The sequence below is a fragment of the Cebus imitator genome, unplaced genomic scaffold (assembly GCF_001604975.1).
Source record: "Cebus imitator isolate Cc_AM_T3 unplaced genomic scaffold, Cebus_imitator-1.0 Scaffold13, whole genome shotgun sequence".
Taxonomy (NCBI): Eukaryota; Metazoa; Chordata; class Mammalia; order Primates; family Cebidae; genus Cebus; species Cebus imitator.
The window spans coordinates 5,944,713-5,968,151 of record NW_016107328.1 but is presented as its reverse complement, the minus strand read 5'-3'; the positions used below and the strand labels follow the sequence as shown (position 1 = coordinate 5,968,151).

At 45.2% G+C, this 23,439-nt stretch overlaps 1 protein-coding gene across 4 annotated transcripts in view; it reads right to left on the bottom strand.

The window, feature by feature from the left end:
* Positions 1-23,439, bottom strand: part of ASAP1 (ArfGAP with SH3 domain, ankyrin repeat and PH domain 1) — a 407,759-nt gene that overhangs the window by 341,120 nt on the left and 43,200 nt on the right. For all 4 annotated transcript variants that reach the window (XM_017499205.2, XM_017499197.2, XM_037728520.1 and 1 more), the window contains exon 2: positions 21,123-21,208. In XM_017499205.2, the coding sequence (XP_017354694.1) occupies positions 21,123-21,181 (59 nt within the window). In that variant the 5' untranslated portion in view covers positions 21,182-21,208. The remainder of the gene's footprint in view (positions 1-21,122; positions 21,209-23,439) is intronic.

Below are 23,439 nucleotides of genomic sequence, written 5' to 3'. Positions count from 1 at the left end.
AACTAATGATAGGGAAATGGGGCGGGAGGGGAGGGATAGTGGCTACTTTAGCCAGAAAAAGCTTCATTAGGAAGCTGGGTCACAGGGGATGAATGGGAGTGTGCAGCGTGGATAAGGAAGTTCTAGCAAAGAGAACAGCATGTGCAAAGGCACAGAGGCACAGAAGAGCATGTCACATGTTGCTAATACACACTCAAGGTCTTTCCTCTCTCCTGGTTTCCCCTCTCTCAAAACAAGGCTCGCAAGGCTCTTTATTCGATCTTCTGCCTGGAAATGACATCTTACCTTCAATCTGGTCCCCATCCCCTTTTTGCCCAGCCTCCCTGCCAACAAGGCAGGCAGACTGCTCACTTCTCAGACATCTCCCTCAAAAGGTCCCCAACCTCCAGTCCCCGAGTGGAGTGCTTCCTGGCTGCTAGCATATGCCTGCAGCCAGTGAGCATGGGGCTCATGTCCACATCCCAGAACTTTTATAGAAATGAAACTCTTTACAGTGGACTAGAAGCCAGGAGTCTGTAAGCCCAGAACCACTAGGGACCAACAAGGGGAGAAAGCCTGCCTGAAAATGAGGCCATCAGAGAAGACAGCAGAGCCCAGAGGACCTACTATGAAGCAGGCATAGTGCAGAGGACCTACTATGCACCATGCACCAGGCACAGAGTGCTAAGTAATCTCGTGAACTGCCTTTCATCTTCACTGCAGTGGCACGTGGGATCTCATATTATTCCTAGATGAGGAAACGAGGCTCACAGGGGTTAGTAGCTTGTCCAAGGTCACACAGCAGGGAGACGTTAGATGGGGAATACTGTTTATTATGTTTGTGTTTGTTTATCTTAATGTTTATATATGTAGTATTGCAACAAAAGACAGAGGCCTGACCACACCAGTGGCATCCCCAGTTCCACAAGAGCCCTGAAGCCAGCACTAGCCTTGGATTTCTCCTTCTTTTCTACCACTTGACACTAAAAGATGCTTAACTGATATGGCATAGCACCAGCCCATTTCTCCCACAGAGGTGAAAGGACTTGCCCTTGTCTCCCTCCCCAGCAGTCTGGGTGCCATAAGAAGGACCCAGGTCTCCTGGCTCCTCTCCAGAGCTGGCCATCTGCCATTCCTATGGTTTGTGATGAAGATTGCCCTTTGTGACGCAGGTCACACTCACCCAAACTTTTATTCTAACGCTTGCATGGGGAAGTCAGATTAAATGTGAGACTGGGGTGGCAAGTCAACAACCCATCCTTGGATGGCTCCAGGTCCTCTTCATAACCAAAGGAGATTATGGCAACCCAAGGATAAGACGACCCTCTGGGATGAGATGGAATGACCTCAGAGGGTCACTCCAGCAGGAAAGGGCCTCTCTGATTAAAATAAAGCACAAACCACTTTCCCTTCCACCCTAAGAGAGACCTGCTGGAAGGGGCAATTACACCTTCTCAGCTGCAACATCAAAGCTGTCATTGCTATGTAATTTACACCCTGGTCTGCATATAAGCATCCATTCTGTGTTAATATGCCCCACCCTCCCCCTCTTCTTATTCAGAGAATCCCACTGCTGGCTGGGGAGTGGGGTGAGGGGGGTGTGGGGGTGGAATATAGAGAGTCAGAAGACATGGACTTCAGGGAGGATAGTGTCTTTTTTTCACATGGGGGTCTCACTCTGTCACCCAGGCTGGAGTGCAATGGTGCAATCTCAGCTCACTGCAACCTCCACCTCTGGGGTTCAAGTGAGTCTCATTCATTGGCCTTCCTAGTAGCTGGGATTACAAAGGCACCCATTACCGGGCCCGGCTAATTTTTGTATTTTTGCAGAGATGGGGTTTCACCATGTTGCCCAGGCTGATCTTGAACTCCTGACCTCAAGTGATCCACTGATAGTGTCTTCTACTATCATAAGACACCCTGTCACACTTCACATTCCTCAATGGCTCCCCATTGCCTTGTCATTCGTTCACATTTACTGACAGTTCACTATATCCTCAAAGCTGTGCACTGTGGTAAGACAGGCCAAGATGACCCCCACTCTCCTGGAGGTTATAATCTAGTAAGAAAGGCAGAGACAGAACATGAATAAAAGCGAGACGGTGTCCCATGTACATACACACACTATGGGGAGCTGCGTAAGGCTCTATGGAGGCCAGGGCTTGAGGTCCAAATATTGTCTTTGATCCAAGGGGATGAGCTTGAACAAGGAGCTACAAGAAGGGGGTGGGAAACATCGCTCCTCCTACTGCACCTGGCCTGGGGCAATCCCAGAGGCAGCAGGCATGTGGCTGGCTGGTGGAGGTGCACTTGAGGTTCATTTAAAAGGCCGTGTGTGGTGGCTCACATCTATAATCCCAGCACTTTGGGAGCTGAGGCAGGTGCATCACGAGGTCAAGAGATCAAGACCATCCTGGTCAACAGGGTGAAACCTGTTCTACTAAAAATACAAAAATTAGCTGGGCATGGTGGCGCGTGCCTGTAGTCCCAGCTATTCAGGACGCTGAGGCAGGAGAATTGCTTGAATCCAGGAGGTGGAGGTTGCGGTGAGCCAAGATCGTGCCATTGCACTCCATCCTGGGCAACAAGAGCCAAACTCCGTCTCAAAAAAAAAAAGCGCCAAAGCGGCTGGCCAGGCACGGTAGCTCAAGCCTGTAATCCCAGCACTTTGGGAGACCGTGGTGGGCGGATCACCTGAGTTCGGGAGTTTGAGACCAGCCTGACCAACATGAACAAACCCCGTTTCTACTGAAAACACAAAAGTAGCCAGGGGCAGTGGCACATGCTTGTAACCCCAGCTACTCAGGAGGCTGAGGCAGGAGAATCACTTGAACCCAGGAAGCGGAGGTTGTGGAAAACTAAGAACACACCACTGCACTGCAGCCTGGGCAATAAGAGTGAAACTCTGTCTCAAAAAAAAAAAAAGAAAAAGAGCCAAAGCAGGTAGGGTGTGGTGGCTCACGCCTGTAATCCCAGCACTTTGGGATGTCAAGGCGGACGGATCACTTGAGGTCAGCCTGGCCAACAGGGCGAAACCCCATCTCTACTAAAAAATAAGTAAATAAATAAATAAATAAATAAATTAGAGCCAAAGCAGAACAGAGACTTGCATGTGTCTAGTTCCCTCCACCCGAGTTGGTGAATTAAGAGCCAACCGTAGGGAACCTTAGAGTTAGGGTGGTCCTGGTGAGGCTCAAAGCCTCCTCTCCATGGGGAGATGCTGGGTGCTGGGGATTCCTTTCCCCTCAGCTCAGTGGCCGAGGTGGGGGCATGCCCAAGGGAGCCTCCGCTTTTCCCATCCGTTATAGGGGGTATTTTCTCAGTTACTGGATGTTTAGGAGTCTCTCAAGTGATCTCTGACTCTTGGAAGGAACTGGCTGGTGAAGGGATGTTTACTTGGTGTGCCCACAAGTGGAGGGAGAGTCAGGAGCTTCTCTTCGGCCACATTGCTGATGTCATGCTCTGAACAGAGGCTTTTGAACATCCCTCTAAGGAAGCTGATTTGAATTTGAGCTACTTGCTCTCCCTACATCCAGTTACTTGGTTATAGGAGTGGCCATTGTGGTTTTGCTTCCCGAGCACCCAGTACCCCTTCTGGCAAACGCATTTCAAGTTCCCACTGGGGAGACCCCCCCACATCCTTTGGTTCCTATGGTTCTCACCTTCAACCTCTCCCTCAAGTCAGGGAATGCTCAGGTGACATAGGCCTATCCGATCAGAATAGTCCATGGCCATATCCACAGTGATTGGTACAGGGCTGGCCACGTAACCCAAGTTAGACCAACGGGAATCTTCTGGGAAGGAAAGCTCTCTATCAGGTGGGGTCTTTAAACCAATGGCTGGAGGACCGATGCTTCCGGAAACCACACCTGGAGAACCTGAGAATACAGCCCGTGGAGGAAAAAGCACTAGAGAGGAAGGGGGTGAGAGATTCAGTGGTGATGCAGAAAAAGGGGGGAGACCAAATCTAGAATCCAGTCATTTCTGGGACCAGGTTTTAGCCCTGGAGTCCTCTTACCTGAGCCGGTACATTCCCTTCTTGCTTAAGGCAACCTGAGTTGGGTTTCTATCACTCAAAACTGAAACTGTGCTGACCACGTGTTACCTACATCACTAATTCCATAGTTTGGAGCTCTGCCTGCCCCCACTTCCACACCCTGTCCTGATGAGAACAGAGCTGGGCACAGAAAATTCAGATCGTGGCCTCGGCCCACATGCCTGTCAACACAGAGCTGAGCGCGCTCTGCACCCTGTAGATAGATAATCGCTACGCGATGTTTTACTGGTGAAAACTCCTTTTCCAGTCTCCTCTTACCAAACTCACACTGTTTGGGAACGTCTGACAACTGTACCTCACCCTGCAGAAACAGCTAGACTAGAGGACTCACCTCTGCCGTGGTCTGTGGCTTGGGAGTGTAACAGTCAATTATCTCGCTGCTAATGAAAAGGCAGCGGCTATGATGACTTAGGGAGCTCACTGCAGCCAGTCGTGCTAATGACCTGTCTGCAGTAACTTTGTAAACCTTCACTTTCAGGTTCATGGCTCAGCCAAAAACAGTCACTCCACACTTCAGCTTGGCAAGCACGTTTGCACTATGGAATGATGTCCTTGTTGCCGTGGTTATCAACTCTCAGGAAAACCTTTGTAGTTGTTTATAAGCACCAAACCCCAAATATTTGCAGAGAACCCCTTTCAGGAGCTTGTGGCACTATGGTAACTCACACAAAGTGATCCCATATTTTGTTCTTTGTTTTCTTAAAAACACAGAAAACTGTTCTCTACTCAAATCTGTAAAATGCATTAGCTCAGAGTTTCCATTTTAAACTGAAATCAAACCTACTTGCATATGGATTGGGCATCCAAGGCTGCTGTTTTTCCTAACACTCTGGATGACCCAGGAAGAAGAAATGTGAAAATGGAGACCAAGGCCCATCAAAAAGCCCAGGTCTGGTGGGTGTGGTGGCTCATGTCTGTAATCCTAATACTTTGGGAGGCCAAGGTGGGCAGATCACTTGAGGTCAGGAGTTCGAGACCAGGCTGGCTAACATGGCAAAACCTCATCCCTACTCAAAATACAAAAATTAGCGGAGCATGGTGGCACACACCTACAATCCCACCTACTCAGGAGGCTGAGGCAGGAGAACTGCTTGAACCCAGGTGGTGGAGTTTGCAGTGAGCCGAGATCACACCACTGCACTCCAGCCTAGGTGACAGAGTGAGACTCCATCTTACAAACAACAACAAAAAACAAACCAAGTCCGAACCAATGTTTTAACCGCTTGTATACATATATGAAAACTCTCTAGTCCGTGAAAGGATTCTACAAATAACAAGCCTAGAACTGGTGTTTTATACTCCTGGTTGACTTAGCAGCGGCAATTGATTTGATTTCAACAATACTACATATTTATTAAACATCTGTGTACCAGGCTCTAGGCCCGGCACTGGTGTAACTTTACCGGATAAGCAGCCGTCCCTGACCTTGACCATTGGGAGCTTATAGTCTGGTGGGGATGGCAGACATACACAAAAGAACAAACAATTCCACATTGTTTCAAGTGCTCAGAAGAAAACATACAGGGAGCAATCAAAGCGAATAAGGCTAGAGTGGCTAGGAGGATCCGTCTGAGGACACAGCATTTAAGCTGAGACTCCAGGATGTGATGACCAGGGAGTGGGGAACAGGAGGTACAGGGACAAGGCCCTGCAGGCAGAGAAGAGCATGAAGTAGAGTCCTGAGACAGGATCGCATTTGCTGAGTGTGAGGAACAGAAAGAAGGTCAGCGTGCTGAAGCCTCTTGGAGCAATGGGGTGGGGGCAGAGGAGGGTACAAAGGTAGGCAGGGGCTAGATCATGCTAGTCTTCATAGGTCACGGTAAGAAATCTGAATTTCATTCTAAGTAAAATAGGCAGAAGCCTTGGAGGTCAGTGGTGGCTATAACCAGGGGTGCAGCATGACCTCCTGTAGGAGGAGTGAGAAGAATAATCCATGTTGGACATAGTAAGTTTGAGACACCTGCTAGACTTCCAAATGGGGATATTAATTAGGTGCCATCAAGTCTGGAACTCAGAGGACAGATTCAGCTGGAGATATAATTTGAAAGCGTATAATACAATTTGTATGTCTGTATAATTCGCATACAGACATCTTCAAAAATATTTTGAGGGAAGTTGGAGCAAGGGGTGCCCAACTGAGAGATTGAGAGGGTAGAGTCACAAGAAGAAATCCAAGCCGGCTTGGTGTCATGGAAGCCAAAAGAAAACAGTGTTTTTAGAGGGAGGGAGTGATCAACTGGGTCAGATGCTTCGTGGAAGCTGAGTTGACTTACAGATTAATTCCAAAGCTTTGAGATTTAGAGCTAGGGCTGGGGGGAGGGAATGGAAGGATCACCTTAACAGGCTTTCCTTAGAGCCTGGGGATAATATAATAGCACAGGGAGTAAAAGTGAAAACTGCAGGCTCCAGGGCCAGATTCCCTGCAACTGAGTTCCACTTCTGCCATTAACCAGCAATGTGGCCTTAAATAATTGTCCAGGCCTCTGTGAGATTTAGCTTGTCTTTACAAAGGAAATAACAATACTATCTACTCACAAAGGTGTTGTAAGGGCTGAATGAGTTAATAAACAGCAAGCGCTTAGAAGAAAGTGGCTGGCTCATGTTAAATGCTCTGTGAGTATTAGCCATTAGTATTATTGTTGTCACTGTTGTTGTTACAATAATGAATACTCAGTGCCAAGCACTGGGTTTTACATGTATTGTCTCCGGTAGAAGTTACCGTTATACCCATTTTGCAGATGAGGAAACTTGCCTAGGACCAGCCAGGAAGCTCTAGGCTAGAAACTGAATTCACGTCCAGGTCAGACAGCCTGTGTTTTTAATCACTACTCTGCAGTTCAACCATGTGACACCAAGATGGTTGGTTAAAGTCCAGGGCAAGGGGAAAAATGGCTGACTAATGCACTAACTGTGTTTCTGCTTCAACTTGCATTTCCAGAGGTACCTGTGGTTTGTAATTGGTTCTGGCATGTTTATAGGTATTATAAAACCAAATCTTATTTTGCATTTCACAGGTTTTAAGATTAATAAGGTGATGTGCTTGTGCTAGGTTTGAGTTGTACAAATTACGCTCCAAGAAACCTCAGTTCCTTACCCAGAGAGGGATAGAGTTTGGTCCCTTAATATGTATAAAGTTCTGGTAGAGCCTGACCTACCCAAGCTGGGACAATTCTACTCTCTGTTCTATACACTGGGCTCTCTCTTTAGCTTTCTTTTTTTAATTTTCTCTCTTTTTTTTTTTTTTCCTGAGAGGGTCTCCTTCCATTGCTTAGGCTGGAGTGCAGTGGCACAACAGCAGCTCACTGCAGCCTCAACCTTCCGGGTTTAAGCGATTCTCCCACCTCAGCCTCCCAACTAGCTGGGTCTATGGGTGTACACCACCATACCCAGCTAATATTTTTTGCTTTTTTTTTTTTTTTCTTTTTTTTTTTGTAGAGATGGGGTCCCATTATGTTGCCCAGGCTTTAAGCTTCCATTTGAAGAAAATATTCTGAGGCTGCAAAAGCTTGAAAACCACAATATTTGGCATTTCTCAAACTGCAACCACATAAGAATCACCTGTGGTAGTTGTTAAAATACAGGTCCTTGACCCTACTACAACTTAAGGAATTAGAAACACTAAAGGAAGGGCCTGAGAATCTGGTTTTTTTTTTTTTTTTTTTTTTGAGACAGAGTCTTGCCTTGTTGCCCAGGCTAGAGTGTAGTGGTGCCATCTCGGCTCACTGCAACCTCCGCCTCCCAGTTTCAAGTGAGAGAATCTGCTTTTGAACAGCTTCCCAGGTAACTCACATGCATATTCAAGCATGAGAATCAGCTAAGAATGCTCACTATTACCTCGCTGTCTCACACAGTAGCCACTACTTATAGCTAACTTCAACTTAAACATAAATTCACTAAAATTATATGAACTTTATAATTTCTGTTTCTCAGTTGCACTAGACTTGTTTGTTTGTTTGTTTATTTATTTATTTTTGAGATGGAATCTCACTATGTCACCCAGGCTGGAGTGCAGTGGCACAATTTCAGCTCACTGCACCCTCCACCTCCTGGGTTCAAGCGATTCTCCTGCCTCAGCCTCCTGAGTAGCTAGGATTACAGGTGCATGCCACTATGCCCAGCTAATTTTTGTATTTTTATTAGAGGCAGTGTTTCATCATGTTGGTCAGGCTGGTCTCAAACTCCTGACCTCCTGATCTGCCCACCTCAGCCTCCAAAAGTGTTAGGAATTACAGGCATGAGCCACCAAACCCAACCCTAGGCACATTTTAAGTGCTCAAAAGCCACATGTGGAAGACACAGAACATTTCCATTTCACAGAAAGTTCTATTGGAAAGTACCAAAAGTCCCTTCCAGCCTAAACATTCTAGGAATCTCAGATTGCCTGAATGATGTACTCATGTGTTTTACACTAAGGCACCAAACTCAGTCAAGATTTCCTGGAATGTTCAACTGTATTTAAGGCATAATATGCTATCTAAGAATACATGATGACATTAACCATACTAGACTGAAATTACCTGTTAGATATCTATTTCCCCTGACATACTCTGAGTGCCTTGAAGGCAGGTACCATGCATGTATTATTTAAGTCTGCATTCTCAGTGCATAGGGCTTAAATAAATGCTTGGAGATTGTTTAATTGGGCCACACAACCTAAGTGAAATACAAAGCTGAAAATGGAATGTCCTCACCAAAGGCATTCACCAGTTAAAAGCATTCATACCTACTAAAATGGCTACTATCACAAAAACAGAAAATAACAAGTGTTGGTGATGATACAGAGAAATGGGAATTCTTGTGCACTATTGGTGGGAAGGTACAGGACATTGATGCAGCCTCTATGAAAAAGAGGCTGGCAGTTCCTCAAAAATGTAAATGTAGAATTACCATATGATCTGGCGATTCCACTTCTGGGTATTTATCCCCCCCAACCAACTGAAAGCAGGATCTGGAGATATTTGTATACCCATATTCATAGAAGCATTATTCATAAGAAACAAAAGGTAGAAGCACCCACGTATTCATCCACAGATGAATGGATAAACGACATGTGATAGGTACATACAATGGAATGTTATTCAGCCTTAAAAATGAAGGAAATTCTGATAGATGCTATAATAGGGATGAACCTTGAGGACATTATACTAAGTTAAGTAGGGCAGTAACAAAAAGACAAATACTGTATGAGTCCACTTATATAAGATACCTAGAGTAGTCAAATTCATACAGACAGAAGGTAGAATGGTGGTTTCCAGGAATGCGAGTGGAGGGGAGAGAGGAGGAGTTGTAATTTGATGGGTACAGAATTTCAGTTTTGCAAGATGAAAATAATTCTGGAGATGGATTTGGCAGCAATGGTCGCACAACAATGTCAACATACTTAATGCCATTGCTCTTAAAAATAGGTGACGATAGTAATTTTTATGTTATGCGTACTTCACCAAAATTAAAATATATAAAGATTTTTAAAAAGCAGTCACTACCACCAGCCAGAGAAAATATATCAATTCTCATGGTTTTGAGAAAATGGCTTTGGAAAAACTTTGCTTCTGAATCTAGCCTGCTGCACCTAGGCAGGTAGTGGGGGCCAGGAGAGGTCAATGCCAAGACGAGACACAGAGGCACCATCACAAGGCTGACCAAAGCATGCATGCTTCCTGCCTTCAAGACACTCAGGGTATGTCAGTGGAAATGAATATCTAACAGGCAATTTCAGTCCAGTATAGTAGGTGTAATAATGTATTCTTAGACAGCACATTATGCCTCTTTAGAAGGAGCTCCTGTGACAATCCAAGGCCAGAGGGACCCCCTGGATTCTCTCAAACAGGAAGCACACACAGTCCTCACCCATGGTCCCCTACCAGGGTGATCACCAGAACCCCCGGAAACGCTTCACCCTGGGCGTCTGATTCCACATCTAGACATACAAGAAAAACCATCTTCATTTTTGCAAAGTTGTGCGGGGGGAGCCAGAGCCGGGAGGCCCTAATCTATAGCACTTACATTCTGCCTCATGCCACTGCTTGTCCCATCTTCTCATCTGGTTTGCAAACTTCTTGAGGGAAAGGACTGTAACTTATATATCAACCTGGAGAGTCAAAATCATTTGTGGAATATTTTTTAAGACTGCAGATGTCTGGGAATCACCACACATCTATTGAATCGACATCTCTAAGCATCTGTGTTTTTTAAAAGGCCTCCAAAAGGGATTCTCATAACACTCCTAAAGGGATACCTGCTGCCTTTCAGGCTGTCAGAGTGCTTGATACAGAGAAGCTGTGCAATGTTTGCTGACAGAAGAAAGTTCCTTTGAATAAGATATCTAATAGGGAAACGGGGTGTGTGTATTCATCTGTGTTACTTATTCTACTCTTTTTCTATGAATATTTTACACATGGTTTAGACCATATGATGAATAACTAACAATGACAATTAGCATTTGGTGAGCACCTCATATGTGCCAAGTACTGTTCATGTGCTTTAGATGTATTATCCAACTTAATTCTCAAAACAATCCTATGTATGAGGATATCATACATATCTGTTATCATTTCCATTTTATAGATAAGGAAGCTAAGTGTCTCAGTCCATTTGTCCTGCTCTACTGGAAAAACTGAGGCTGGGTAATTTATAAAGAAAAGAGGTTTATTTGGCTTATGGTTCTGCAGGTTGTACAAGAAGCATGGTGCCAACATCTGCTTCCGGTGAGAGCCTCAGTTTGCTTCCACCCGTGGCAGAAGGGGAAGGGGAGCCAGTATGTGCAGAGATCAGATGGTGAGAGAAGGAGGCGGAGGAGGTGCTAGGATCTTTTAAACACGCAGCTGTCATGGGATCTTACAGAGTGAGAACCCATTCATGAAGGCTCTGCCTCCATCACCCAAACACTTCCCATCAGGCCCCACCTTCAACAGTGGGGATCACATTTCAAGAGGAGGATTAGAAGGGTCAAATATCCAAACCATGGCACCGAGGCACAGAGAAATTAAGTTATTTCCTCAAAAATAAACTTCTTTTTTTTAACATGACAGTTATATCATGAGCATTCTCATAACTTACCTTCTTTTTAATGGCTGCATTATTTTACCCTAATTTGTTTTTCATCCTTCTACCCCTAATTTGTTAACCGACTGCTCATTGTACAGCAAGACTTTATCTTGTTTGTAACGATCATGTATCTTGTTTGGAACAATCATTGTTTGTAATCATTTTAAATGACGCTCTAATGGACATCTCTGTGCAACCGCTATTTTCCATACTCCTAAAAAACTTTCCTCAGGAAAATCACGAGGGAATGTTCTAATGGTCAACGGTGCTAATCGGTGACCAAGAGTCTTCATTGAGGGGAATGTGCTGAATGGGCCAGGCAAGCCCTTCTCCCTGGAAGGTGCTAAATGTCTTGGAATACTCCCCCAAACAAGCACCAAACATTTACTGTGGGCCTGACACTCTTTCCAACATTTGATCCCACCTGGCCCTCACAAAGACTCCTGGGAAGGCCAAACACTGTGGCTCATACCTGTAATCCCAGCACTTTGGGAGTCCAAGGCAGGAGGATCACTTGAGGTCAGGAGTTTGAGGCCAGCCTGACCAACATGGTGAAACCCTATTGTTACTAAAAATACAAAAATTAGACACGCATGGTGGCGCACACCTGTAGTCCCTGCTACTCGGGAGGCTGAAGCATGAGAATCGCTGGAACCTGGGAGGCGGAGATTGCAGTGAGCCAAGATCTCACCACTGCACTCCAGCCTGGGTAACAGAGCAAGACTCCATCTCAAAACAAACAAATAAAAAGACTCCTAGGGGGTACAGATGAGATGCCTGGAGTCAGTGAGAGTAGGAAATGTACCCAAGCTCACATGACTAGCAAACAGCAGAACCAGGAGAGAAACCTGGCTTACCATTTTAACTACCATGCCTAGCTTTCCAATCAAGGTATTCTTTCCCCATGACTCCCTCATTAACCATCAGCATAAGAAACAAAAACTAATGACCGTAGCAAGAAAGAGCCTTTCCCATCAACCAGGGACCACATAAGAATGTCCCTGCCAAAGCACAAGGAAAACATCCATCTCACTTCCCTGGCAAGAAATCTGGAAGCACTCAGGGTAACAGAGTTCCTGCCCTCAAGGTGCTCACCCTTTAGATGCAGAGGTAAAGTGGAAAGAAAGGAAGGCAATAACACATACTCAGGGCCCACCAGGCACCAGGCACCAGGCACTGTGGGCACTCTCTATCGTTATGTATGTTTGGAATGGGTTGAATTGTGTCCTCTTGCAAAAAGTAGAGCTCTTAGCCACCCCCTCATCCAGGCATGTGGACTTATTTGGAAATGGGGTCTTTGCAGATATCATTAAGGTGGTGATTAAGATGAGGTCACATGGGAGAAGGGCAGTCCTGCAATCCAGTATGACTGCTGTCCTTATAAGAGAGAAGAGAGGCACATAGGCAGAATGCCACAGGACAACACAGGCAGGAACTGGAGTGAAGAGGCTGCAAGCCAAGGAACATCAAGGACTGCTGGACACCAGAAGCCAGGAAGGACAAGGAAGGATTCTCCCCTACAGGTTCCAGAGGGAGCACAACTCTGCCAAAACTTTCATCTTGAACTTCTGGCCTCCAAACTGTGAGACAATATATTTGGTTTTTCTTTTTTTTTTTTTTTTTNAAAAAAAAAAAAAAAAAAAGAAAAGAAAGCAAGCACATCCGTCACTTCCTCCAGGGTTATGTGAGTGAATCCTCCACGGTATGTTCGGTAACTGGTAGCATTGGTTCTTTGCAGATGGCTCCAATCTGTTTCCTTGGCTCTAGATTCCTCTATCCCCGAGTGAATTTTTTCTTTTCTTTTGAAAAACCAGTTCATCACACAAGAATGTATTAAATGCACTGTCCATTGGAAAGATGAAAGCATCATAAAGAAGGCTGGACTCCTGACAGACCCCCTCCTCATTCAGTTCCCATTCCCTGACCCAGCTATCAAAAGCCACCACTTCTGTTCTTTTACTGTGTAGCTTCTACCGTGCAGTTTCTGGTGGATAAACTGGAGGTATGCTCTCTTGCAGAGTCTTCCGCTGGGTTTCTCTTGCCCCTGCAGTTTTCCTCCTGCCCCAAGTCGTTCCCTTGAGCTTCTGGGGCTGTAACATTTTGCTCCTGCTCAGGCTGAAGAATGAGCCCCAGGAGAGTCTTTTTGGGGGAACAGCATGGGCAGAGAGAGAGAGACTAGGTGAGGCCAGGGTGGGGCTGGGGCACAGACTGAGGGCCATTTGGACCCGTGTCTGTCCCTATCTGTCCCAGTTGTTTTTCAGAGGAAAATTTAATCCTGAGATAAGAAGGCTAACTCAGTTGAAATCCTCATTTTACAGATGGGAAACCTGAAGCTCGGGGAGGGGAAGTGACTGTCTTAGAACAGACACTTGAGCTGGAGTTTTATCTTGGGCCTCATTATATGTCCAGTGCCTTATTTATTTATTTTTGAGACGGAGTCTCGCTTTGTTGCCAGGCTGGAGTGCAGTGGTGCGATCTTGGCTCACTGCAACCTCCGCCTCCTGGGTTGAAGCAATTCTCCTGCCTCAGCCTCCCGAGTAGCTGAGACTACAGGCATGCACCACCATGCCCGGGTAATTCTTGTATGTTTAGTAGAGACAGGGTTTCACCGTGTTGGCCAGGATGGTCTCAATCTCTTGACTTCGTGATCTGCCCGCCTTGGCTTCCCAATGTGCAGGGATTATAGGTGTGAGCCACTGCACCTGGCTGTCTAGTGCATTTTAAATCAAACAGTGCACGGTGTGCATTCCTAGACAAGTCCTGGAGCTCCCTGCAGGCTGGGAAGGGGCCTCTGGGAATGTCTGATGTGAAGGGGAGATTTCAGTCTTGGGTTCAGTGCTTTGAATGGGGCTGTGTGGTGGGAGTTTGCGTGGAGCTGTTTCTGAGGCTGTCTGCATGGGTGCTGGTATCATGGTATCGCTTTGTGTCTATCAGGGGTGTCCAATCTTTTTGTTTCCCTGGGCCACATTGGAAGAAGAAGAATTGTCTTGGGCCACACGTAAAATACACTAACACTAACAATAGCTGATGAGCTGAATAAAAATTACGTAAAAATCTCATAATGTTATAAGAAAGTTTATGAATTTGTGTTGGGCCACATTCAGAGCTGTCTTGGGCTGCATGAGGCCCATGGGCTGCGAGGTGGACAAGCTTGATATATACGATATGTGTTTCATTCAGATCTTGTTTTATGGAGCCCCGATGGCAGGAGGATATCAGGGGGTCACCTCACCAGGGCTAGGAGGGCCTCTGTGGGCTGGCCCTGCTGCCTTCCTGACCTCACCGCTTCTACCTTCCCACTCAGCTCCACTGGCTTCCTTCAGGCTCAGGTGTGCTCCTGCCCCAGGGCCTTTGCACAGCTCTGCTGCCCTTGGTATGTTCTTATTTTTTAAATTAATTAACTTTAAATTAATGTTTTTTTTATTAAGTTTTAAACACACAAAAAATAGATAAAATCATAGAATTCTTTCCTATCACCTAGTAGCTAGTCCATGTTACCATTTCCCCGAGTGCCTCAGAGTATCTTCTTACAATATTTGGAACTAGTTATAAGCACGGTTCTGGGATGGCTTTGAGCAGAGAACTGGTGTGGTCTGACTTGTGTTCCAGGTGGAGTGTCTGTGGGCAGGGGTGGCGATCGAGACTCCAGTGAGGAAGTCACTGCAATAGTTGAGGCTGCATACGATGGTGGCCTAGAGCTGGCTTGTGTTGTGGGATGGAGGGATTGAAGGTGTATTTTTAGGGTAGGGTAGAGAATATATTTACACACACAAACACAGAGTCACATACTCCCTTCCTTCAGTCTGGGTGACAGAGCAAGACCCTGTCTTGAAAAAAAAAAAAAAAAAAAAAAAGACTCCATTTAGGCTAGACACGGTGGTCCACACCTGTAATCCCAGCACTTTGGCAGGCCAAGGCAGGAGGATCCCTTGAGGCCAGGAGTACAAGACCAGCCTGGGCAACACGGCAAGATCCCATCTATACAAAAAATTTAAAAATTAGCTGGGCATTCCCCATGCTTTCTTGTTTGCATGCAGTACAAAGTACTGGCCAGCAGGTGGCATCATTGACCACTTGCTGGTCTCCCATTTTGGCAATGCCATCTTAGGGCAAAGCCTCTGTGGGTGGGGCTGGCATTGCCACCCCAACCTCTGCCTCTGGAGTCAGCCTCAGCTTACAAGGCAGTGTGGGCCTGAGGGTCTGGCTTCCTGGCAGCCAGAGAACTCCCCTGAGTTCTCAGATGATTTGAGCCAGGAGCAAATCTGATGGAGCCAGTGTGGTGACAGGAGCCGGTGCTGTGTGGACTGATCCCCGGCATCTTCCCCAGTGCTCCCTCTTCCTTCACCCCTGCCACCACCACCACCTAGTCAAAGCCACCATCATCTCCCATCTGAACTACTTGCCCTGGCCCTCGTTTTTTTTTTTTTTTTTTTTGAGACAGAGTTTCACTGTTACCCAGGCTGGAGTGCAGTGGCGCAATCCCAGCTCACTGCAACCCCTCTGCTTCCCGGGTTCAAGCGAGTCTCCTGCTTCAGCCTCCCGAGTAGCTGGGATTACAGGTGCCCACCACCACACCCAGCTAATTTTGTATTTTTAGTAGAGATGAGGTTTCAGCATGTTAGCCAGGCCGATCTCAAACTCCCCACCTCAGGTGATCCATCCACCTCAGCCGCCCAAAGTGCTAGGATGACAGGTGTGAGCCACCGCACCTGGCCACATTTCTGTTGCTTTTTTTTTGAGACAGAGTCTTGCTCTGCCGCCAGGCGCCAGGTTGGAGTGCAGTGGCGCAATCTTGGCTCACTGCAACCTCTGCCTCCCTGACTCAAGCAATTCTCCTGCCTCAGCCTCCCAAGTAGCTGAGACTACAGGCGTGCGCCACCACGCCCAGTCAATTTTTGTATTTTTTTTTAGTAGAGACGGGGTATCACCATGTTGGCCAGGATGGTCTCGATCTCTTGACCTCGTGATCCACCCGCCTCGGCCTCCCAAAAGTGCTGGGATTACAGGCGTGAGCCACCGCGCCCGGCCTATTTCTGTTGCTTTAAGCCACCAAGTTTGTGGTACTTTGCCACGGCAGTCCTTGGAAACTAATGGGACATTTTGTAGTCGTTTAGCTCCATCAAAGCAAATGTTTTTGTTTCCCTTGGTATCCGGGCAGCTGGTGCAGACCCTAGCACATAGTAGGTCACCAGAAAAGTGATTTTTTCTAAAAAGTATACATGTAGTAAGAGGAAGAACCATGTATTTTATCTCTACTAAGAGACTTGAGCAAATCAGGTGCTCAGGAAACATTTGTAGAATGAATACGTTTTCTAAAAACAAATGAAGGATAAGCTCAAGCTTTGCAATGAGTCTTATTCGTGTACTTCCCAGGATTTAGTGTAGGACCTGGCACACAGTCACTGCTTAACACATTTTAAAGGCGGGAAGGGAAAAACAAAGGGTGGGAGGAAGACAACACCAGGATCATCATTTCCCATCTCCCAGTTTCGCCAGAACCTTCCTTCCTTTATGTGTCTAATTGAGGTAAAGTCAATGCTGTGAAATAGCCAGTTGAATTTTAAATAGACTCAATTATTTTGAAAGGGCTTTCGCGGCAGAACTTCAATACAGTTTTTCTAAAACACATTTCTTTTTCTTTTACATCCAGAAATCATAAGGCTTCCTAACCCTTCCAACTATGTTAGAAACGCAGAGTTGAGAGGTCAGCCTTCTGCGTTCCGCTCCAGGGACACGCTTCCTGTCCATGTGCAGCATGCGTTCCTGACCCCTGCCCTGCAGCCAAAAAGGGACATCAGCTGGGCTCAGGGAAATTCAATTTGGGCTGACAGCCTGCGGCATGATAATGACAGGGCGTCTGCTTGACATTTGGAAAGGCAAAAGAGGGAGGGGGAGACACAGAGGTTTCTTATGGGCTTGGTTTAGGAGGGTCTAAAGTTTAGGTCACTCTGTTTCTACATATGGAGAAAAACATGAACATAAGGCCAGCTGATTTCTACTGCTAGATCAGAATTCAGAATTCCATTCCACTTCCATGTGCTGTGCTCCTTTCTCCCTGATGGTATTTGGGGTGAATAAAAGAAACTGGTCTTATTCTTTATTCCCTTGGAATTGAGTTTTCCCAGGGATGACAACTGCATTGCTGTGGACTGTGATTTTATTCATTCATTGCATTCACATATTTATTTTATGAGAATTTTGTTGTCGCTGTTGTTGTTGAGGCAGAATCCCGCTTTGTTGCCCAGGCTGTGGTGCAGTGGCACAATCCTGACTCACTGAAACCTCTGCCTCTGGGGTTCAAGTGATTCTCCTGCCTCAGCCTCCCAAGCAGCTGGGACTTACAGGCACCCACCACCACGCCTGGCTAATTTTTCTATTTTTAGTAGAGACAGGGTTTCACCATGTTGGCCATGCTGGTCTCAAACTCCTGGCCTCAAGTGATCCACCCGCCTTGGCCTCCCAAAGTGCTGGGATTTCAGGCATGAGCCACCATGCCCAACCCACATATTTATTTTAAATTAGATGTCCCTGTATACAGATTGGGTAAGTGAAGTCTCTGCTCCTGCGATTCCCCTGTCTTCTACTGAACTCACAAGGGCGAGCACTTGTCTACCTCATGGAACACCAGGTAGGTTCACAACTGTGACAGTGAAAACAAGAACAGAAAAGCTGACCCCTTCTTAGTGCCGATTAAGCAAGGGATGGAGGGAACTGCTTCGTATTTCTTCATGTAGCCCTCCTATGGTCAGCTTACTCACTGATGTGGGAACTTTTCCCTCATCAAAGGGAGTTGGTGGAAAGATACATCTATGTTATTTTAGCAGATGCAGCCTGTGGGACTGGGTAAGCTTCCATGCCCCTCCTCTGGCCCCAGGGCATCCCACACTGAACCTAACCTGGTGGCTGCTAATCTGAATGGTATTTACCTCTTTCCTTTTCCTCTAGATAGGAAGCCCCATGAGGGCAGAATGTCGTCTATGGCATGCACCTTTGTATCCCAGGCATCCTAGCCAGGTTCCTGGCACATAAATAATAAGCAGTTATCAATCCAAGTTAGATGAATGAATGAATCAATCAATCATAGAAATAAAGGTGCTAGCCTTGTGTTATAGCTAAGAGCACAGGCTTTGGAATCAGGCAAGTGTAAGTTTCACTCATGCTCTACCACTTTCCAGCTACATGACATGTTTTTATTGAAATATAAAGATACATACATAAAACTGTCTCTGTCATAAGTGTGTTATGCAAGGAACTTTTACACTAATGAACCATCACCCAGATCAGGAACCATCACCCAGATGAGGAAACAGTACATTAGCAGAATCGCAGAAACCCGCCCTATGCTTCCTTGAAGTCGCTACCTCCTACCCACCCAAGGGTAGACCATGGATGGCATCTGACATGTTACTATCCTCTGACTTCTATCTTCTATTGGGAAAAATAGCACTTACCATGCTATGAGTATACAGTTTAAAAATAATAACGGTATAGTAGTAACAGCAGTACAAGAGAAGCAGAAGTAGTCACAGCAGTACTAGCAGCAGCAGAGGTAACAGTAGAAGCCGTAGTAGGAGTATCAGTAGAAGCAGCAGTCATGGTAAGAGTGAAAGTATGAATAGTAACAATGGTAACAAAAGTAGCAGTAGTCACAGCAGAAGCAGCAGTAGTAGAAGCAGCAGAGAGATACCGGTACCAATATGAGTGGTGATAATAGCTAAACTTACACAGCACTTACCTTGTGCCAGGCACTGTTCCAAGTGCTTTACCTGAACTAGTACTCAAAACAACCCTTATAAGTCTGTATAAAATAGGAGAGAACAGGAAGAAGCTGAGGCACAGAGGAGTTAAGTAGCTTTTCCGAGGTCACATAACTATGGAACCATGGATCCAGCATTCAAACTCCAGCTGGCTGGCTGCCAAGCCTATCGTCTCAGCAGAATCTTTCAAGAACTATTAGCATGGCAAGGAAAGATTTGTCCTCCAAGATTGGTTCTTTTCTTCTATAGTAACAATCCTCGATATGGTAAGCACACAGTCTTTATTCTTAAAGATTACACTTCCCAGCCTTCTCTGCTGCAAAACTTAGCCAGAGAGCTAAATTCTGGCCAATAGAATATAAGTAGGAGCAGGAGGTACAACTTCCAGGAAACATCCTTAAAGGATGGGACCTGCCTTTCTCCTTCTCGTTCTTTCTTCCTGCTGTTAGATGTGATGGCTAGAGCAGAAGCAACTAAAATGGGGCCATGAGGTGACCTTGGGAATGGAGGCTCATATGACAGATGAATGAGAGAAAAAGCCCAGGTCTCCCATAGATTGCTGTAGAAAATCTGTACTACTTGTACCTGAACTTTTAGGTAAGAGAGACACTTCTCTAAGCCAATGTTCTTTTAGACTTTATGTCATTGCCAGCAAAAACTGATTCTAATAATGTACTGAGTTATTGCAATTATAATTAATATCACCTAAAAAGATACCTGCAAAACGAATGCCATTTTGTGCTGAACTCTTGACTTAAAAAAAGAAGAAAACAAAGGTCACATAACTACAAAACCATGGATCCAGAATTCAAACCCCAGCAGTAATCCTATAATACACAAATTTTGAAAATAAAAGTAAAGCTTCGTTTACTGTGGAAGGCGGTATCATGTCTGGATCGCATCAAAAGCCTCTCTGCCTCCAGCCCCTCACCTCGTCCACCCGTTTAGGACACTTTTGCTTACCTTATCATCCTTTAAAAACCATTTTCATCCTAAAAATTGATGTGATTACAATGCCCTCTGTGCCTACTTTACGTAAGACACTTTACCATATATTTTTCCTAAACTACACACAAAAAAATCTGAAACATAAATATTACCTCTTTTTCATAGATAAGAAAACAGAAAAAAACAGAGAAAGTCAGTGACTTGTGGGACACCACACAGCAAGTGGGTGCCAGGGCCAGGATTCAACCACCCCTTCTAGCACCCACACACTTGCCACCACATGGAATTCTTAGAAACACTGGCCCCAACAGGTCACCCCTGTGCCAGTCACCCTGCTAATTTTATGCTTCTCAGACTCTGTAAGATTTCCCTGCCTAGCTTTTCATGGTTCTTCCTGTCCAGTGTCATGTTTTATCATCCTCTAACACAAACCTCCATCTACTAAGGCCAGGCTCCTTAGACTCTTCATCAGGTGTCCCTACATCAGGCCTCAGGATTCCCAGCTGCAAAATGGAATAAATCATACCTCTACCTCTCCCAAGAGGTAACACAGCATAGAAAAAAAAAGGCAAGGGTCTTACAGTCAGGGAAAATTGACTTCTATCTAGCTGGGCAAGTTCTTTATCTGTAAAATGAATGTAGAAATTCTTACTTGGCAGGACTGTTGGGTAGAGTACATGAAATTTTATTTTATTTATTTTTAATTTTAATTTTTGAGAGGGAGTCTCACTGTTGTTGCCCAGGCTGCAGTGCGGCGGCACAATCTTGACTCACTGCAACCTCCACCTCCTGAGTTCAAGCGATTCTCCTGCCCCAGACTCCCAAGTAACTGAGATTACAGGCACCTGTCACCACATCCAGCTAATTTTTGTATTTTAGTAGAGACAAGGTTTCACCGTGTTGGTCAGGCTGGTCTTGAACTCCTGACCTCAAACAATCCACCCGCCTCAGCCTCCCAAAGTGCTGAGATTACAGGCATGAGCCACCGTGCCTGGCCTGTAATGTTTTTAAAGAGCCTAAAATGCAGTGGACTCCTATAGCACCTTATATTATTGATGGTGTCACTGTTGTTGCTACTCTTGACTTCTTACAGGCACCACTACCCAGACAACTTTCCTTCTAAATAAAGGCAACGGATAATGTGACAGAAAACACAGTAGACTGTTTGCACCTCTACAAATGCTAAAGATCTATTCTCTGCTAACAATCGTGCCAATGGTCTCTGTTAGATTCCAGTGCTTGTGTTTGATTAAATGTTGCATTTCAACTCCCAAGAAGAATCCCTCTGTATCTCCCAGGCCAGGTTCTCTGGACAGGATGGGCTAGAGACCACTCACCGATTCCATAGTGAATCTCTCGACGAAAAACTGGAGAGCCTGGAGGCTGAAGATCTCATGTCTCAGCCGTCACATCAGAAAATGACCTGGATAGGGGGCAGGAAAAAAAGATGGCAAGAGTCATCCAGTGAAACTGGGCAGAAGACATTGTCTCAGACCAACATTAGATTTCATTTGGAGGCTGCACCTTTGTCAGGAATGTTCTTGCACCACAGAGTTGCCGTCCAGGAATATGAGGGAAACTACTATTTCAGCTCCCTACGGAGGGGCTGATACCTTCATCATCGAATCCCTGTGCAAGTTAAGTGCTCAGGAATCCTTCCGGCATTCTATTTCTAGCTCTACATTGGAGAGCAATTTACAAGTCATTAACTTCTCTAGACCTAGGCTCCTAAACATAAAATTAAGGTGTGCTGACTGATGCAACAGACAGACAGTCAGACACCTGCAGCTCTGTGCCCACAAGAAAGCAAAAGTGTTCACCCGGCAAAGGAAACCAGTTCCAGGAAGAAGGCAGATATAGATGAATATACATATTTGAGGACAGCCCCTCTGAACCTGGGAGAGGATTTTAATTAATTCATGCATACCCAAGCTTAATTAATTGCTGAGTGCACAGAGCACAGGAAGTCTGGGATAAAGGATGTTACATAAGGGAACAGCTTCAATATTTGCAGAATGGAGGGAAACAGAGGTGGGGATATAAAAATAAGTTGAGCCAAGGGACCTCCTTGGTTATTGTCCAGGGATTCCTAGCTCAGTGTGGCATCTCCATCTAGGGACAAAAACAGAGAGACATCTCGGTTCCACCATCACCCTCACCCCCATATCCAATCCATCCCCAATTCATGTCTACTTTACTTCCTAAAGATCTTTCCACTTCTCTCTCCCCACCTCCACTGGTCCAGCCTTGGACGAAGCCTCCATCATTCTTATCTGGGCCTCTACAACTGCCTCCTAACTGATCTCCCCTCATCACCATTTCTCCCTCTGAAATCTAGTCTTCCATGCTGAAAGCAGAATACTTTTGTGTGTGTGTGTGTGTGTGTGTGTGTGTGTGTGTGTGTGTGTGTGTGTGTGTGTTTACCTTTTATTATAGGGAATTGTGTACAGACACAAAAACAGAGAAGTATATCATATATACACTGAACCCCTTAACCAGTCCAATCACATTAACCCATAATCATACCTACTCCATCCAAACCCTCATCCTTCCCGCCCATGCAGTATTATTTCAAGGAAATTGCCAGACATCTTATCGTTTCAGTCATAAGTATTATAGTATGGATTTCTAAGATAAGGTCTTTGGAAAAAAATATCACTGTAAAACCACTACCATACCTAAAAAAGATGGCAGTAATTCCTTGATATCATCAAATATTCACACAATGTTCAAATTCCTAATAGTCTCATCAGTGTCAAAAATGTTGTTTTTAACAAGTGTTTTCTTAAAACCCAGATCCAAATAAGACTGACACTTAACACTTGAATGATGTGAAGAATACAATTGTGAAAACACAAACTTGATTGTGTCATCCCTCAACTCTCCACCCCCAGCTTAACTTCCCTCAATAGCTTGTCAGTGCTTCAGAATAAAAATCCAAACCATTAAACACGTTCTGATTCTTGCCCACCTCTCTAACCTTACCTGTCCACCAGGGACAAGGCTGCAGCCATAGGACATTTTCTTAGATCCTGGAACATGCTGCAGTCATTCCACTATGGGCCCTTAGCCCATGCTGTTCTCTCTGCCTGGGAGGCTTCCTCTCTCATCTTCTGGGTCTAGGTAGCTCCTGTACTTCCTTAAATGTTATACTCTCAGAGAAACTCTGCACCTTCAGATTAGACAATGGCATTCATCTCAGTTTTTAATGTAAAGATTGATTAATATCTGCTAATTTGATTAAATTATAAGCTACATGGGCACAAAGACTGTGTTTGTTTGGATTTGTTTATTAGTGTATGTTGCAGCACCGACTATACAATGCCCAGCACAGCAATATTAATAAATATTTGTTATTTATTGTAAATAAACAGATTTATTTATAATTAATAACACTTCCTTCAAACTTAGATGCCAACAGCAATTGAATCTTCCTGAGCACTGAATCACAAATTTAAATTAGATGGGGAACTGACAAGCTGATCTTAAAATCCATATGGAAATGCAATGGACTCAGGATAGCCAAAACAATCTTAAAAATGAAGAACAATAAAAAAAAAAAATGAAGAACAATGTCGGACTCCTATTTCCTGACTTTGAAACCTACAAAGCTACAGAAATCAAGACAGTGTGGTACTGGCAAAGGATAAGCAT